General features: G+C 44.4%; 1 protein-coding gene across 2 annotated transcripts in view; it reads left to right on the plus strand.

Annotated features, from left to right (window-relative positions):
* Positions 1 to 15,694, plus strand: part of EFCAB14 (EF-hand calcium binding domain 14) — a 245,390-nt gene that overhangs the window by 71,505 nt on the left and 158,191 nt on the right. For both annotated transcript variants that reach the window (XM_069232726.1, XM_069232727.1), the window contains exon 4: positions 4,839 to 4,937. In XM_069232726.1, the coding sequence (XP_069088827.1) occupies positions 4,839 to 4,937 (99 nt within the window). The remainder of the gene's footprint in view (positions 1 to 4,838; positions 4,938 to 15,694) is intronic.

Here is a 15,694-nt window from a genome sequence, read left to right on the forward strand (position 1 = left end):
ATTCCCCTGGGTTTCTAGTTTTCAAAAATGCACTGGTTTGCTAGGTTTCCTCAGGTGTCGGCTGAGCTACAGGCCAAAATCCACAGGTAGGCACTGCTTTTTATAAAAAAATGTGATGTGTCCACGTTGTGTTTTGGGCCCTTTCCTTTCGTGGGCGCTAGTCCTACCCACACAAGTGAGGTATCATTTTTATCGGGAGACTTGGGGGAACGCTGGGTAGAAGGAAATTTGTGGCTCCTCTCAGATTCCAGAACTTTCTGCCACAGAAATGTGAGTAACATGTGTATTTTTAGCCAAATTTTGAGGTTTGCAAAGGATTCTGGGTAACAGAACCTGGTCCGAGCCCCGCAAGTCACCCCTCCTTGGATTCCCCTAGGTCTCTAGTTTTCAGAAATGCACAGGTTTGGTAGGTTTCCCTAGGTGCCGGCTGAGCTAGAGGCCAAAATCTACAGGTAGGCACTTCGCAAAAAACACCTCTGTTTTTTTCCAAAATTTAGGATGTGTCCACGTTGCGCTTTGGGGTGTTTCCTGTCGCCGGCGCTAGGCCTACCCACGCAAGTGAGGTATCATTTTTATCGGGAGACTTGGGGGAACGCTGGGTAGAAGGAAATTTGTGGCTCCTCTCAGATTCCAGAACTTTCTGCCACAGAAATGTGAGTAACGTGTATTTTTAGCCAAATTTTGAGGTTTGCAAAGGATTCTGGGTAACAGAACCTGGTCCGAGCCCCGCAAGTCACCCCTCCTTGGATTCCCCTAGGTCTCTAGTTTTCAGAAATGCACAGGTTTGGTAGGTTTCCCTAGGTGCCGGCTGAGCTAGAGGCCAAAATCTACAGGTAGGCACTTCGCAAAAAACACCTCTGTTTTTTTCCAAAATTTAGGATGTGTCCACGTTGCGCTTTGGGGTGTTTCCTGTCGCCGGCGCTAGGCCTACCCACGCAAGTGAGGTATCATTTTTATCGGGAGACTTGGGGGAACGCTGGGTGGAAGGAAATTTGTAGCTCCTCTCAGATTCCAGAACTTTCTGCCACAGAATTGTGAGCGACATGTGTTTTTTTAGCCAAATTTTGAGGTTTGCAAAGGATTCTGGGTAACAGAACCTGGTCCGAGCCACACAAGTCACCCCTCCTTGGATTCCCCTAGGTCTCTAGTTTTCAGAAATGCACAGGTTTGGTAGGTTTCCCTAGGTGGCGGCTGAGCTAGAGGCCAAAATCTACAGGTAGTCACTTTGCTAAAAACAGCTCTGTTTTCTGTGATGTGTCCACGTTGTGTTTTGGGGCATATCCTGTCGCGGGTGCTAGGCCTACCCACACAAGTGAGGTATCATTTTTATCGGGAGACTTGGGGGAACATAGATTAGCAAAACAAGTACTATTGCCCCTTGTCTTTCTCTACATTTTTTCCTTCCAAATATAGGAGTGTGTGTAAAAAAGACATCTATTTGAGAAATTCCCTGTAATTCACGTGCTACTATGGTCACCCCGGAATTCAGAGATGTGCAAATAACCACTGCTCCTCAACACCTTATCTTGTGCCCTTTTTGGAAATGCAAAGGTTTTCTTGATAGCAATTTTTTACTCCTTATATTTCAGCAAATGAATTGCTGTATACCCGGTATAGAATGAAAACGCACTGCAGGGTGCAGCTCATTTATTGGCTCTGGGTTCCTCGGGTTCTTGATGAACCTACAAACCCTATATATCCCCGCAACCAGAGGAGTCCAGCAGACGTAACGGTATATTGCTTTCGATAATCTGACATTGCAGGGAAAAGTTACAGAGTAAAAGGTAGAGAAAAATTGATGGTTTTTTCACCTCAATTTCAATATTTTTCTTTTTCAGCTGTTATTTTCTGTAGGAAACCCTTGTAGGATCTACACAAATGACCCCTTGCTGAATTCAGAATTTTGTCTACTTTTCAGAAATGTTTAGGTTTCTGGGATCCAGCATTGGTTTCATGACCATTCCTGTCACTGACTGGAAGGAGGCTGAAAGCACAAAAAATTGCACAAATGGGGTATGCCCCAGTAAAATGCCAAAATTGTGTTGAAAAATTGGGTTTTCTGATTCAAGTCTGCCTGTTCCTGAAAGCTGGGAAGCTGCTGAGTTTAGCACCGCAAACCCTTTGTTGATGCCATTTTCAGGGGAAAAACCACAAGCCTTCTTCTGCAGCCACTTTTTCAAATTTTTTTGAAAAAAACGAAATTTTCACTGTATTTTGGCCAATTTCTTGGCCTCCTTCAGGGGAACCCACAAAGTCTGGGTACCTCTAGAATCCCTAGGATGTTGGAAAAAAAGGACGCAAATTTGGCTTGGTTAGCTTATGCGGACAAAAAGTTATGAGGGCCTAAGCGCGAACTGCCCCAAATAGGCAAAAAAAGGCCTGGCACAGGAGGGGGAAAAGGCCTGGCAGCGAAGGGGTTAAATGTATTTAAACTTGCTACATTAAAGCAAAAAGAGAATTACCTATTACACCAAGAGCATATTCCACTAGAAAGAAAGGCGCCACCATGGCTTTTCTTGGGAATATACCAATGACAGAAATTTGTAAGGTAGCCACCTGGTCTACGCCACATATATTTACTAAGCATTACTGTGTAGACGTGTTAACAACACAACTGGCCACACTAGGACAGGTTGTATTAAGAACATTATTTCAGACAACTTCAACTCCTACAGGCTAAACCATCGCTTTTTGGGGAGATAACTGCTTAGTAGTCTATGCACATCATGTGTATCTGCAGCTACACATGCCACCGAATGGAAAATGTCACTTACCCAGTGTACATCTGTTCGTGGCATGAGACACTGCAGATTCACATGCGCCCTCCCACCTCCCCGGTAGCCTGTAGCCGTTTTTAGTTACATAACAATTGTAAATATGTAAATAAATAATATTTGAATAGACATTAGATACATACATTACTACTCCATTGCATGGGCACCTCTAGTATACTCACAACTCCTACCTCACCCTCTGCGGGGAAAACAATCTAAGATGGAGTCGATGCCCATGCGCAATGGAGCCGAAAGGGAGGAGTCACTCGGTCCCGTGACTCGAAAAGGTTTCTTTGAAGAAAAAACACTTGTAACGCTCCGAGCCCTAGATGGCAGGATAATGCACAGCATGTGAATCTGCTGCGTCTCATGCCACGAACAGATGTACACTGGGTAAGTGACATTTTCCATATATTTATTATATATAATTTTTTTTCACGTTTTTCTTACATTCATGGTTGTCACCACCTAACACCACACCTATTTTCTATGCAGCTTCACCCTGTGTTCATAAGAGTATCCACGATTGAAGTGTGTGTGGGGGGGGGGGCAGGCACTTATTTATAATATAAGACATGGGGCCCATTCAGTATAGTGTGAGAGTGTGATGTGTATATAAACTTTTCCGGTGTGCTAGGAGAGTAGGGTTTTTGTTGAGTATTGAAGCTCAACTCTGACAAGACTGAAGTGTTGCTGTTCTTGAAAGGCATTTTGTTGTGGAGGGAGTATGGATTGGTGGCCATTTCAACTAGGAGAGACACCCAACCTGTCCAACCGAGCCCGGAATTTAGTGATAGTAATTGACCATCAAATCTCAATGACCTACCAAATCAACTCTGCTGCTTACTCCTGATTCCTTACCCTCAAACACCTTTGGAAGCTCTTCAGAGGACTAGCACTCAACACCCGAATAAGTCACCCAAGCCCTGATCACCAGCAACTTAGAATCTAGGAATGCACTCTGTCAGCATGACCACACAGCTCACCAAGGGGCTTCAGGTCATCCAAAATGCTGCAGCCGTCTCATGCTCAGCCCCCCACCTCAGCCCACCCCACTTCTCCTACACTACTTCCACCTCCCCCACACTCCTATCTCCAGGCCTCTCAGCGCTCCACTGGCTCCTAGTTCACAAACACACACCATTTGAGAGCCTTGTACATGCTTTCAAAGCCCTGCACAATCTAGCCGTGCATGTCTAAACAGCTGTATCAGCTTCCACCCACAGACTAGAGACCTCCGGTCAGCCAGCCTCCTGCTAGCCCACATTTCCCATACCTGTAGAGCCTTATCCAGCGGGTGTGATTTCTCATACCTGTCTCCCAAAGCCGGGGACTACATCCTCCTGCTGCCAGCTCAGTCCTAGAATTTCTTAAATTAAAAAAACAAAACAACAACAAAAAAAAACCTCAACCCTTGACTCTTCTAAAAGGCTCCTAGCAGAGTACACACTCCTTCTCTAGCACCAGGATACCCTGCAGGGTGATGTGCATGCTATATAAAAGAGAACATAAAAGTGGTCACATTTAGACAGTGGACTGCAGAATCCCGAATCCTTACAGTATTGGAGTGTCACACTGTCGTTACTGAAGCAGGTGTTAAAGTGGTGTAGAAAGTAGTCTCCAGTGTAGAGATGAGGTATACATCCTGAACAGGCGTCTCGGACAGTCCTTTGGTCTCTGCAGTTTTTGTTTTGCTGTATAAACCGGAGCCTAACAGCAACAATTACCTTCTTTCTCATTCCAAATGAACTTTTGGGCATGCATGCATGCATTCATCCCATCACTGCCCCAACACTTCTTGCTGACCCTTCTCATACAATGCTCCCCTCACTGCCTCAGCCTTACCACATTATTCTTGCCACACACAATGCGTTTGTCTCCATCACAGTGACTTTGCACATTTCATCCAATTAAACACTCGCCCGCTATACATACATCCACTCAATTATCATGCTGCTGTGTAGAGCAAGAGAAAACTAGCTGGTTAAATAGAAGTTGTCAAATGTTAATGCTTAATATGTCATATCTGGAATTCTGTTAACAGATGTTCTTTTCTACTTCTAGATTGCTCTGCTGACATCTGCTGTAAATCACCTGAAGGCCAACATTAAGTCTGCTTCAGACTTGATAACCCTTCCTAACACTGTGGAGGAACTTCAGAAAGTAAGTACATTAACATTGGGTTCGAAATTATGAACCCAAGTTAGGTTCACTTTTCTTTCCCATCACAGCAAGAACTAATTGTTGCTAGGCAAGTAGGGAGAAATGACCAACTGCTACATACGTTTAGACAACTCCAGGAATACCCACTGCTCTCCACGAGGCCTATCCGCTTTTTGCTTGTTTAAGAAATTGAGTTATTAATTGGGGTGGATGGTAGTACACCACAAGTAATCAAGTCACTAACATATTAGGTCCAGTCAAAGGTTTCAGTAATTTAAACCTCAGCGTAACCCCTGATAGCTATGGCACATAGCAGAAAGGCATAACTTGGTGAAAGTGTGAAAAGCATTTAGAAGTACCAAAACAGTTAAAAAGACATAACACAATAAAAATCTCTATCCTGTTCATAAAAATTGAGAAAAATGTAGTAAGCAAAAGTACACTAAAATGACAAAAAAAAAACAACAAGGGAAAAAGGAGTTACGAATTTTTAAAGCTCTAGGTCAAAATAGTGCCAAAAATGCAACGGTAGTCAAGGGTCACTGTGGACCAGGGCCTAGGCTTGATTTCAGGACATCTGCAATGGGCCTGGTTTGGAAACACCAAGTGGGTTGATAACAGTGAACGTCAGGAAGTCAGAAAACTCGAAAAAGGTTTGAAGTCCAAATGCAAAATAGGACTTGGTCTTTTCTTCAGAGATACTGGGAGCTCTGAGAGGGACAAAGCTGAAATCCAATCCCAACGCCATGGAACTTTTGGTCGGATACTTTTCCTAGTGGGTTCTGCTTGAGCTCTGGATAGAAAGTTTTAAAAAGATTCGGAACTTTTTTCTATGCCAACACAATCGCAGAAGTACACTTTTAAGCACCCAGGACCTCAGGAGAAGCACTTACAGAGGATCAAGCTGTAAGGCACAGGCCAACAGAAGGGTCCTGCCCACATCCAGTTTCTACTAGTCAGCTGAGTGCTTTAGGAAAAAAGCCACGTGCAGCTTGTTGAACCCCTGTAGACACACAGGCGGTCAGTCAGCTGACCCTGGGAGTTCACTTCTTTGTCCTGGGTACAAGTGGGAGCAGGTCCAGCCCATCAGGACCCTCGCAGTTCTCAAACCGGTGCAGTCCTTCTTTTCTTCCGCTGGTCCAGAGAGTGTTCTAAGGATGGTATGTTTCGGTGCCACATTTATTTCTGATACCCACTAGTGGTTTGGTGGGGGAGGGGGGGGTTGGGGGGGGGGGGGGGGAATACGGCGGGTACTCATTGTTTTAAATGGGCTGGTACCCACTGGTACTGAGTACCAGCACTTTTAATATTCTTCCCTTGAGTACCGGAGCTTTTCATTAGACAAGAAGAGTACCTGTACTCACAGGGGTCTTGCAGCATGCAGCATGCAGTTAATGGTGCCTCCCGGGCTGTGAGTGAATCATATGTCATCTGGCTGGCTGCAGTGTCTGATCGAGCAGCAGAGCTTGCTCTCCAATGAGCTGAGAGCAGTGTCTTCACTTGCTTGATTCATTGAACAGTGTGTACACATTATTCATGTTGTGCGTTGCCATTCTGCACACAGCCGCCAATTCCCATTGCCTGATCGTTAAGAGGAGTTTGGATGTGTGGACTGTTGTATGCAAAAATCTGTCTGCCACTCCTTGTTTGTTCAAGTGCACTTAGGAGCAGGCCGGTTGTGCTCATTCTGGCTGGGGCTCCGGCCAACACTAATCTGCATTGAGCTTGGTCTTTCCTGTCATGTTGAACAGAGAGGAAAAGGGTGGGTCTGCCCTTCTGCGTAACTGCTTGGATTGGAGAAAGAGAAATGGAAAGAGGGAGGGAAATAGTGATGCAGAGTGAGAGGAAAAAATAGGGAAAAGAGAAGAAAGAAACTCTAGAAAGACAAGAGGAAGAGAATGAAGAAAGGCAACTGAGTGAAAGGGGGGGACAGGACTAGGGAGAGTAAGATAGACAAGGCAGGGGAGAGAAAGGGGGACTGTAGATTTGATTTGTGTGATAGACTGCTCTGTTACTCCCAAGGGAGTATCCTGGCGCTGTAACAGAACAAGAGTGATGAGCAGTAATGATATATAGGCTGAGCTTATATACTTAAAGAATCAAGAATAGACCTCTTACAGTATAAAGGCATAGCAGAGGAGCCAGAAATCCTGTAGATCCAAGCCTTAAGGTGTTTTCTGAACATTGTTTCGGACTTGATAAATCTCAAGTGGCTAGGGAGAGAATTCCACACCTTGATCCCGGACATGGTGAAGGATTTTCCTCCTTTTGTGTTGAGCCTAAAATGGGCTGGTTGTTGTAGATTATCTTGTGATGATCTAAATGTTCTGTTTATGTAGTAGGGTGTAAATCTTTCTGCAACGAATTTTGGCCCCATCTTTTTATAGGCTCTGAAAGTAAACGAGCATTTTAATCAATACTATGCTATGTAAAATTGCCAATGCAAGATCTTTAGTGCAACAGACGCAGATGTTCTCCTATGTAGTTTAAGCACTGCCCTAGTTGCTGCATGTTGGACTACTTGAAGCTTTTGGAATACTTGTTCTGAAGCGCCCACATAAAGCCTATTGCAATAGTCCAGCCTTAAGGTGATTAGAGCTTTTTCTTTTTGTTTCGCAATTTTCTTTTATTGAAAATTATAAGCAAAAAATTATAAACAAGAAAACCGCGTTATGCAAGACACTTGGCATTGCATCGGAATATAGTAAGGAAGTACAACCAGGGAGCAAAACAGTTGTAATCCTACCCCAAAAACATTCTGCCCGGGTCATAAACAGTTATCATAGCCTCAGCAAAATTCTGCAGTGTCCTAACGTCATAAGAACTAGGCGATATGAATAAACAGTAGTAAAAGCAGGTGTGGGGTCATCAGCTTGTGCCATCTGCAGGGAGAACCAGACAGTAGTAGGCGTCTGGGCTGACCGTAGTCGGTGGCCCAGGGCAGGGCCCAACATGTATACCCATGATCACAGGGTACCCAAAGGATCATATGTTTGCCCACCTGGTAGGAAAGATTTTGGACACCCATATACCAGTTCTGGGGTTCTATGTACAGGCAGAACGCTGCTAAGTGCACCAGTACAACAAAGAGAGGTTGCAGGTGTCAGAGAAGAAATAATAACCCTGAAACAGTTGGGGCTGACATCGTATTGTAGAGACAGAGGTGATGACCGCGCATGCTTGGGGGAAGTGAAGAGATAGAGAGAAGGGGGGGGCGCAAGTATGGAAGACCAGGATAGGTATGGAGAGAAGCGACGGGGAAAGGGAGAAGGGAGGAAGAAAAGAAGTGGGAAGAAGAATCAGAAAGGAGGAGGAATAGAGAGAAATAATAGATGTATAAGTAGACGAGAGAGAGAGAGGAAAAAGAAAGGGAGAGTAAGCGAGTACAGCCGGCAGGGAGGGTGGGGTTGTGGGGAGGGAGAGAAAAATAGAGGGGGAAAAAGGGGGGGAGGGGTAAGGAAGTCACAGAGGGGGAGGGTTTAGTCAGTCGCTAGTCGGAGAAAGGTTCCCATGTTTGCAGGAATATCTCCATCTTATCCTGTAGGGTATATATGAAACTTTCATGGATAGCAGTTTAGAACATTGCAACAGCCATTCGTCATGAGAGGGATTGGGGGGAGGGGAGGACCAAACTCCAGTGTCGAAGGATACAGAGTTTAGCCACTGTTAGTGCTGTATGCAAGAGGCGAAGCTGTATACGGGACATGCCTTGTACATCTCCAGTATCATGTAAAAGAAGCAGAGTTTTTGGGAGAGAGGGCGGTAAGGGCAGAATCTCTGCGTGACCCCAACTGCCTCCCAGTATGGTTGTATATTGGGTCAGTCACATAGTATATGTAGTAAATCACAACGTTGGTGGGGGCATCACCAGCAAGTCGCGTGGGGCAATAGTCCGGCCGCTCTGAGCTTCTGGAGTGTCCAGTACCAGTTGTGTAGAGTCTTAAAAAGGAAACATTTCATTCTTGCATCTCGAGCCCCCATCACCCCCCACCCCCCACCCCCCACACACACCTGCTCCCGCACCTCCAGTAGGTCAGTCCAGTCTTCCATATGGTAGTCTACCTGCAGCTGAGTTAGTTTGCCACCGGGTCCTAAGGGAAGTGAGAATAGGTAGAGAAAATATATGTTGATTCAAGAGATTCTGTAGCCTCGACGTCACTCCCCGAAAGAAGCACCAGGTTTGTAAGTACTCAAGCACCAGCAAATGTTGTAGGGTGCACGGGGTGGGGGTTCCCCAAACGGCTCTGGAGACAGTGTGAGAGTTGTCGGTATTGCCAAAAACTTTGGTCAGGTAGCCCAAATTCAGCTTTCAGCACCAGGAACGATTTCAGCGGGCCATCGTCTAAGAGTTGATCAATGGATAGCATACCCTTAGCCCGCCAGACCTCCCAATCGACCCCCCCCCTTATTAAGAAACCAGTATTGCCCCATAGTGGTGTGTGCGTGTGAATCCGCAGATCTTCTCCCACAAAGCGAGAGTCTGGTGCCAAGAGTCCAGTGAGGTCTGTATGACCGGATGAGCAGGGCGTGACTGGGGAGCTCTTGAACCATAAAGCAGGTCTAGACACGGCGGCATATGTGAGAGTACTTGTTCTTCATTTACCCACCTGGGTGGGGCTAATACATCCAGGAGTATGAAGGCCAACTGTGAAAGATGTAGGGCCAGCGCAAAGTGTTTTATGGAAGGTAATCCCACTCCCCCCACATTTCCGCAGCGCAATAAGTTTAGCTTTGGAGAGTCGTGGTCTAAGAGATTCCCACACAAATTTACGTATGCCGGCGTCAACCGTTCTGATTAGAGCGCATGTTAACGTTTTCCTAGCTGTAGGAGGTAGAAGGTCAAAAAAGTTTTTCAAAGAATCTATAAGATTGAAGCAAGTCCTGCAATAATCAGGGCATGCTGCATGATGGATAGCTGGGAGTCATATGTGACTCCCAGATTCCCAACTATATATACAGTGGGCGAAGGAGGAGTGTCTTCAGGCTACCAAAGTGAAGTGGATAGACTGATATATGACAGGGAAAAGGGTTCAAGACTTGAGGGGCAAAGGAGAAATTGGCATAGGAAAGATTTAGCTACATGAGACAGACAAAAGGCAAGAGGTGAAATTAAACAGGCATTGTAGAGGTGTTTAATGGGTACGAGGATGTGAGACAGAAGGGGATGGCGAGGGAGCTGGAAGAAAGCAAAGGGAACGTGTGTGGATACCATGTAGTAAGCAATGTATCACATCACAAAGGGAGTCTCTAGGAAAGGCTTTTTTTTTTGCTTGGTCATCTAGCCACTCTAACATATTACTAAGTGGTTCAGTGTTTGAATATGAGTCCTGCAAGAATTTTGTAGGGGTGCAAGCAATCTATTCTAATACAGGCACCTCACACACTTTGCAGCTCCCATATAAATGCTGATTTATAAACAAGTAAAAAAGAAATAGAAGAAGGTAAAAAATCAGTGTCAAGTGGAAATATACCTTTTTCAGAGTTGTATTGCCTTCAGTAATTGTGCCAGAGCTTCACCATTCTAAACAACTGGCCCTGTACTATGCTCCTTTGAATGACACATTGCCCTGTCCCTTCTTTATGCACATGATTACCTGTTGGTATATGCTTCTGTCTCCATGCCTTTGACCGTGTGCATAGCTATGCAAGTGAGTACAGCTTTGGCTTGAGACCAGAGCCAAATCTGTACCCAAGGAAAGTTAAATCCCTCAACTGTTAAGAACACCTGAGTCTCACAGGGTATGCTTTGCGTTGCCCATGTGGGCAAAACGCTTGACCTCCGTCAGGATGTATGATATATGGAATGCCTCTTTCCCTTTTCTGAACGATCACTCCTTATACAAACTTGCAGTAAGGCAATGTGTACGTTTTCCTCAAGATTTGCAAGGCTCCTAACTAGAAAGGTATCCTGGTTTATTAGTATGCATGACATGTTTCTTTCACAAATAGCCCACCTACCTTTCACCTCTCCCCCCCCCCCCCCAGGGGCAGAAAGATCTAGGTGCCAGGGCAAATTATTTTTTTGTTTTGTTTTTTTTGTTTTTTTTAGAGATGGGGAGCGACCCATTAGGCAAGGGTCACTCCCCTGGGGGGCAAATTGTATTTAGACCATTTCTGCCCCCCTTGGAGGCAGATCGGCCAATGGGGGCAGAAACCACTAGGCACCGGGGATTTTTTTGGGGGCGCCAATGTCACGCAGGGGGAGTGACCCAGTAGGCAAGGGTAGCTCCCGGCGGGGGGGGAGGGGGACAAATTTATTTTAGGCCATTTCTGCTCCCCCCTGGGGCAGATCGGCCTATTTTAGGTCAATCTGCCCCCAAGGGGGCAGAAACCACTAGGCACCGGGGATTTTTTTTTTTTATTGCACCAGTGTCACGCAAGGGGAGCGACCCCGTAGGCAAGGGTCGCTCCCTGGGCAGGGGTGGGGGGGCAAATTTATTTTATGCCATTTCTGCCCCCCTGGGGCCGGCTGAGCTAGAGGACAAAATCCACAGTAGGCACTTTGCAAAAAACACCTCTGTTTTCTGTGAAAAAATGTGATGTGTCCACGTTGTGTTTTAGGCCATTTCCTTTCGTGGGCGCTAGGCCTACCCACACAAGTGAGGTACCATTGTTATCAGGAGACTTGGGGGAACGCTGGGTGGAAGGAAATTTGTGGCTCCTCTCAGATTCTAGAACTTTCTGTCACAGAAATAAGTGGAAAACGTGTTTTTGTAGCCAAATTGTGAGGTTTGCAAAGGATTCTGGGTAACAGAACCTGGTCAGAGCCCCACAAGTCACCCCATCTTGGATTCCCCTAGGTCTCTAGTTTTCAAAAATGCACAGGTTTGGTAGGTTTCCCTAGGTGCCAGCTGAGCTAGAGGCCAAAATCTACAGGTAGGCACTTTGCAAAAAGCACCTCTGTTTTCTTTCAAAAAATGTGATGTCCACGTTGTGTTTTGGGGCATTTCCTGTCACAGGCGCTAGGCCTACCCACACAAGTGAGGTATCATTTTTATTGGGAGACTTGGGGGAACATAGAATAGCAAAACAAGTGTTATTGCCCCTTGTCTTTCTCTACATTTTTTCCTTCGAAATATATGAGTGCTTAAAAAAGACGTCTATTTGAGAAATGCCCTGTAATTCACATGCTAGTATGGTCACCCCGGAATTCAGAGATGTGCAAATAACCACTGCTCCTCAACACCTTATCTTGTTCCCATTTTGGAAATACAAAGGTTTTCTTGATAGCTATTTTTCACTCTTTATATTTCAGCAAATGAATTGCTGTATACCCGGTATAGAATGAAAACGCACTGCAGGGTGCAGCTCATTTATTGGCTTTGGGTACCTAGGGTTCTTGATGAACCTACAAGCCCTATATATCCCCACAACAAGAAGAGTCCAGCAGACGTAACGGTATATTGCTTTAAAAAACCTGACATTGCAGAAAAAAGTTAGAGTAAAACGTAGAGAAAAATTGCTGTTTTTTTCACCTCAATTTCAATATTTTTCTTTTTCAGTTGTTATTTTCTGTAGGAAACCCTTGTAGGATCTACACGAATTACCCCTTGCTGAATTCAGAATTGTGTCTACTTTTTAGAAATGTTTAGGTTTCTGAGATCCAGCATTGGTTTCGCACCCATTTCTGTCACTGACTGGAAGGAGGCTTAAAGCACAAAAAGTCGTAAAAATGGGGTATGTCCCAGTAAACTGCCAAATTTGTGTTGAAAAATTGGGTTTTCTGATTCAAGTCTGCCTGTTTCTGAAAGCTGGGAAGCTGGTGATTTTAGCACCGCAAACCCTTTATTGATGCCATTTTCAGGGGGAAAAACCACAAGCCTTCTTCTGCAGCCACTTTTTCCCATTTTTTTGAAAAAAAATGAAATTTTCACTGTATTTTGGCTAATTTCTTGGCCTCCTCCAGGGGAACCCACAAAGTCTGGGTACCTCTAGAATCCATAGGATGTTGGAAAAATAGGACGCAAGTTTGGCTTGACTAGCTTATGTGGACAAAAAGTTATGAGGGCCTAAGCGCAAACTGCCCCAAATAGCCACAAAAAGGCCTGGCACAGGAGGGGGAAAAGGCCTGGCAGCGAAGGGGTTAATGTAAGAATTAAGATCCTAAGCCCAGGCATCCGGTCTTCCTGCTAGGAAAATAAAACACTTCACCCCTCCCAGGCCATTGTCTCCTGTCTATGTGGGAGCAGTTTTCAAACCACGTTCACCCCTCATTCAGACCAAGCATAGACTAGGTAGTGGCTGGGGAGCTAATGCAAATTAGCCTTCAGCAGCTTCAGAAAGGTTAAATGTAACCATATAAATTACACATTTCTAATGTATTTAATAAAAATCTGACTTCACCACGAGGTTGGATTTTTTTAGCAACTATAAAAATAAGTATTTAAATGGAGTCTGTACATGGTACAGGGCAAATGGTATATATTTAAGTGTATTATCTGTATTCTGATTTCTCCTTTGGTCACTAAGTAAAGTTGTCTTATGTCTACATGGAGGCACTAAGAGGTGCTGAACAGGTTAACCTAGTGCTGAATAAAAGGCATAAATAACTGGCAGACGTTGGTCTGATCAGCAGCTCGTTCAGTACCTTGATGTTTGTGTAGGAATTAAAAAAATATATATATATTGTTTAATGACTTAGTCACTGGTGGCTGCGGTGCCATAGTGCTTTTTTGTAGTTTTGTGGTGGGACCAACACAGCCAGTGGGAGGCAGGCTGGATTAGGCAAGGAACACAATGGACAGCAGCAGCAGGAGGAGGGTAGGGAGGGACAAGCAACACAGTGAACAGTGGGAAGGGCCGGGGGGGGCAAGGGGCAAGTATCCAATTTGACAGCGCAGATAGATGCACTCCTATGAAGTGCTTCCACAACAAGGAAAATGTAGCTCCGAAAGGGCAAGCAGTGGATCAACATGAGGCCAGGAAGCAGTACTTGGGTAGGGGAGGGCCAGAAACTAGAAAAGGAGGTGAAGCTGGCATACGCTGACCAAAGAGAAGCAAGTAAATGACAGGGACTCTGAAGCCAGCAAAGGGTAAGCAATAGGCCGGTGTTAAGCCTGTGTGTGACCATGCAAAAATGGACATTTTCTCACGCATGTTTGTCACATTTACCAGCCGAGCAGTTATCCTGTCCACTTCTCAAGCAAGAGTCAAAAGAAACGTATTCTTACTGGCTGCAAAAGTGGACAGACAATATTGAAGGATTTCATATGACGTCAGCAAGCAGTTTTCATTTTATCTACATTGTAACATCCTCAGTGGTCCCAAAATCCATTGTCTTTTACTGTTGTGATTAGGAGGGTTTATTTTCTAATCCTTTTGTTTTCGTGCAGTGGCACTTTGGTCGCTGGGATTTGTAGGGTATTAAATAACAGCACAAATAGGGAAACTACAAGCCACTGCCTGTAAAGTTCTTTTGAGTAACTCATTAAACATACTGCTGATAATAATGTGCTAGCTGGCAATGCTTTTCCTGCATGTAAAGTTTCTCCATCTTACATCCTCTCCAAGAAAAAAAGGGCCTAAAGTTTCAAAGTTCTTAGAATTGAAAAGATTTTCAATCCAACAACATTAAACTCTAAGAACATGTGTTATGCTAGTTGGGAGAAATAAGACTGTGTATCTTTTGCAAAGCCAAGAGTCATAGAAGCATTTCTGGTATGGCACCTGGAGGAAACCTCTTACCATGCTCATGTTAAGAAATGGTAAGTTAGAAGGATTGGTTTACAGGGTCTGAAAGTGGATAGAAAGCGATTAACCAAACATAGTTGGTTAACCCCTAAAGATATTTTGTTTCTTCTCTGGGTGTTAAAGTTTAGTTGAACATCATGTTGGCTTATTTTGGTCAATGATGGCTTTAGAAAGGGAACAAGAACAAATCCTAAAGCATTAGGGTAGCTTGTGTAGGCAAAGGTTCCATAACAAGGGGAAATTATGAATCCAAAGGTTTAATGAAGAAGGGCTATAGGACAGTAGATGGTAAAGGGTGAGTTGGGGATTACATAGGTCTTTTTTGCCTCTTTCCTATTAGTTTTCTCATGTGACGTGTCAGTTGGCAACTGGCAGGACATACCTCGCCAACTCACACATTTTGATAAATGGATCTAGTGACTTCTAATTCTCTTCTCTTTTCATCTTCCTTATATTTTGTGAGGATCCTCTGGGTGTAATAATTTTTATTCTTCTTCCTTGTGTGGAAATTGTGCAATATCTCCCTGATGTAGACTTTTGAGTATGGTTGGGAATAGAACTACAGATTGTGTCCCTCTGTTCTGGAAGCATTTCTTTCATTTTACCTTGTGACTTTTAGTTCATTGGTCCCATGCAGCCATACATTAACAGCCTTTTCTTTTTCTAGCAAGTGTGAAGTGCCTCCTTTCATTTTTGGATTTCATAGTGATTTGCACATAGAGCAATATGTTTCTTGGCCTGGGTCAGATTGACCTCAGAAGTTTTCAGCTTGCATTATTTTGGTTACTTCCATTTCACCATCATTAAAGTTTTATTGATACCTACCAGCTCCCATTTCTCAACCTTTTCAGGATTCTCTGAAAAAAATGCATTTGTGGCTCTGTTTGCCCCACTCGGTTTATTCATCTTTAAAGGTTATCATGTCAGCCTCCATTATAATTTACTGCTGATCAATTGTTTCTGGTACCTAATCGTCTCAATTGTGTTCTCATCAGTTGCATTCAATGTCATTTTTTTTCCTCCATATTTTCCACACTGGCAGTGTTTTGTCCAACTTTCTAATTAGA

Source organism: Pleurodeles waltl, chromosome 4_2 (genome assembly GCF_031143425.1).
Source record: "Pleurodeles waltl isolate 20211129_DDA chromosome 4_2, aPleWal1.hap1.20221129, whole genome shotgun sequence".
Classification (NCBI taxonomy): domain Eukaryota; kingdom Metazoa; phylum Chordata; class Amphibia; order Caudata; family Salamandridae; genus Pleurodeles; species Pleurodeles waltl.